Source organism: Herpailurus yagouaroundi, unplaced genomic scaffold (genome assembly GCF_014898765.1).
Source record: "Herpailurus yagouaroundi ecotype Mexico unplaced genomic scaffold, PumYag 161, whole genome shotgun sequence".
NCBI classification, from domain to species: Eukaryota; Metazoa; Chordata; class Mammalia; order Carnivora; family Felidae; genus Herpailurus; species Herpailurus yagouaroundi.
This window is the reverse complement of record NW_024412402.1, coordinates 15,333,720-15,336,222: the sequence shown is the minus strand read 5'-3', so window position 1 is coordinate 15,336,222 and position 2,503 is coordinate 15,333,720. Positions and strand designations below refer to the sequence as shown.

The window sequence follows — 2,503 nt, the reverse complement described above, 5'->3', positions numbered from 1 at the left end:
CTTAGAGGTTTTTTTCATCCAGTCTTCTCCCTTCATTTTATGGAAAAAGTTGTGTCTAAATGATATTTTGACTTTCCCTAGGATGCACAAGAATGATTTTCTGATCAAGGGCTAAACCCCTGGCCCATCTCCCAATGTAAGGCACTCTCTACAACACATTTTCAACAGATACTTATAAAATGATCTCCCAAGCTGATCTTCCTTTTCTTCTTAAGGGAGACCCTGCCTGCTGTGTAGCCATGCCCATGGGAAATGGGAGCACAGTGACTGAATTCACCCTGATCGCCTTTCCCACTCTCCTGGAGCTTCGAATACTCCTCTTTGTGGTTCTTTTGCTGACTTACACACTAACAGCAATAGGAAACATTGTCATCATCTTCCTAATATGGACTGATAATCACCTGCAAACCCCAATGTACATTTTCCTCAGTAATCTGTCTTTTCTGGATATTTTATACACCACTGTCGTTACACCAAAGTTGCTAGCCTGCCTCCTAGGAGAGAAGAAAACCATATCCTTTGCTGGCTGTATCACTCAAACATATTTCTACTTCTTTCTGGGGACAGTGGAGTTTATCCTCCTAGCAGTGATGTCCTTTGACCGCTACGTGGCCATCTGTAACCCCCTGCGCTATACCATCATCATGAACAGCAGGACCTGCCTCCTGCTGGTTCTGAGCTGCTGGGTAGGAGCCTTCCTGTCTGTGTTGGTACCAACCATTGTAGTGACAAGGCTACCTTACTGTGGAAAAGAAATCAATCATTTTTTCTGTGACATTGCCCCTCTTCTGCAGGTGGCCTGTGTAGAAACTCACCTCATTGAGCAGATCAACTTTCTCCTATCTGCCCTTGTCATCCTGAGCTCCCTGGCATTCACTACTGCGTCCTATACCTACATCATCTCTACCATCCTGCGCATCCCCTCGGCCCAAGGCCGTCAAAAAGCTTTTTCTACCTGTGCTTCTCATATCACGGTCATTTCCATTGCTTACGGGAGCAATATCTTTGTGTATGTGAGACCCAATCAGAACTATTCCCTGAATTTTGACAAGGTAGCTGCTGTCCTCAGTACAGTGGTGACCCCTCTCCTGAATCCTTTTATTTATAGTTTGAGAAATGAAAAGGTGAAAGAAGTATTGAGAGAGACAATAAACAGAAGCATGTCCTTGATACTAAGGATAACCTGACATTAGTGCTTAGTACACCACACATTTCTTATCTTCAACACATTCATTCTGCACGAGTACTGTGCCATGTTGACATTCCAGAAACGTGAGACGGTGTCAACAGGATGAACAATGACCATACTGAACTGAAAAAAGTTCTTCTTACATCTAGAAAAAAAAAAATGAATCCATAAACCCTTGTACATTCATAGCTTTAAACCATGAAACATTACCTAAGTAGGATCCAGAGGTTTCCAAACCTAGTCTTGACTAAGTCAGCTTATTTTCCAGGTGATTTTGACCACATCACAACTTATCTGAGCCTTGCTGTCTCCGTCTCTACACGAACTAATAGGTAATAAAGCATCACTACTTGTAATAAGACATTTAAAGTTAGAGCATTTTAACTTCTTGTTAGGCATGCTTGAAAATTTCAAGAGATTCAGTTTCCACCTCTTTTATTTACCTAGATCTCATGTGGTACGAGAAGTGAGGAAAAAAGAGGGAAGACTCAGGATGCCATCAAGCCTGTGTCTATAAACCTGAGTGAGTGCTCTCTTTGGCAGCACATATACTTTCTAAAAAAATGTTTAATGTTTATTTCATTTTTGAGAGAGACAGACAGACAGACAGAGCATGAGTGGGGAGGGGCAGAGAGAGAGAGGGAGACACAGAATCCGAAGCAGGCTCCAGCCTCCGAGCTGTCAGCACAGAGCCCGATGCGGGGCTCAGACCCACACACCATTAGATCATGACTTGAGCCAAAGTCAGACGCTCAACCGATGGAGTCACCCAGGTGCCCCTACAGTACATATGTTAAAACTGGAACAATGCAAAGAGGATCTGCGTGGCTCCTGCACGAGGGTGACATCCAAGTTCATGAAGCCTTCCACGTTGCTCAGTGGCAGATGGTAACTAGACTTGTCATGAGGTCATTTCATAATGTATAAAAACATTGAATCACTATGATGTACTCTTAAAACTAATTTGTGTATCAATTACATTTCAATAAAAAAAAAAGTCACTGAAAAAGAAAACCCAAGTGAAAGGTAGAGATGTTGGCTGAGAAAAGGAACCTAAGAAGGGCAGGTCATGAATAACTTTGGTAAAATGTTTAATGGAATTTGGGGGGTAAAAGCCAAAATAAAGCAGGTGAAATAGTGTGCATACATAAAGAAAATATAAACATAGTGAACACTTTCAAGAAGGTTAGCGGAACGGGGCGCCTGGGTGGCGCAGTCGGTTAAGCGTCCGACTTCAGCCAGGTCACGATCTCGCGGTCCGTGGGTTCGAGCCCCGCGTCAGGCTCTGGGCTGATGGCTCAGAGCCTGGAGCCT

General features: G+C 43.4%; 1 protein-coding gene and 1 non-coding gene across 2 annotated transcripts; both read left to right on the top strand.

Moving 5' to 3' along the window:
- The first annotated feature begins 239 nt into the window (after positions 1–239).
- Positions 240–1,187, top strand: OR6M1 (olfactory receptor family 6 subfamily M member 1). Its single transcript, XM_040482791.1, has one exon. It carries the CDS (start codon positions 240–242, stop codon positions 1,185–1,187), a length of 948 nt encoding a protein of 315 aa, XP_040338725.1.
- Positions 1,188–1,962: 775 nt separating this feature from the next.
- Positions 1,963–2,065, top strand: LOC121035696 (U6 spliceosomal RNA). Its single transcript, XR_005793033.1, has one exon. It is a non-coding gene; the product is annotated as a U6 spliceosomal RNA (small nuclear RNA).
- The last annotated feature ends 438 nt before the right edge of the window (positions 2,066–2,503 follow it).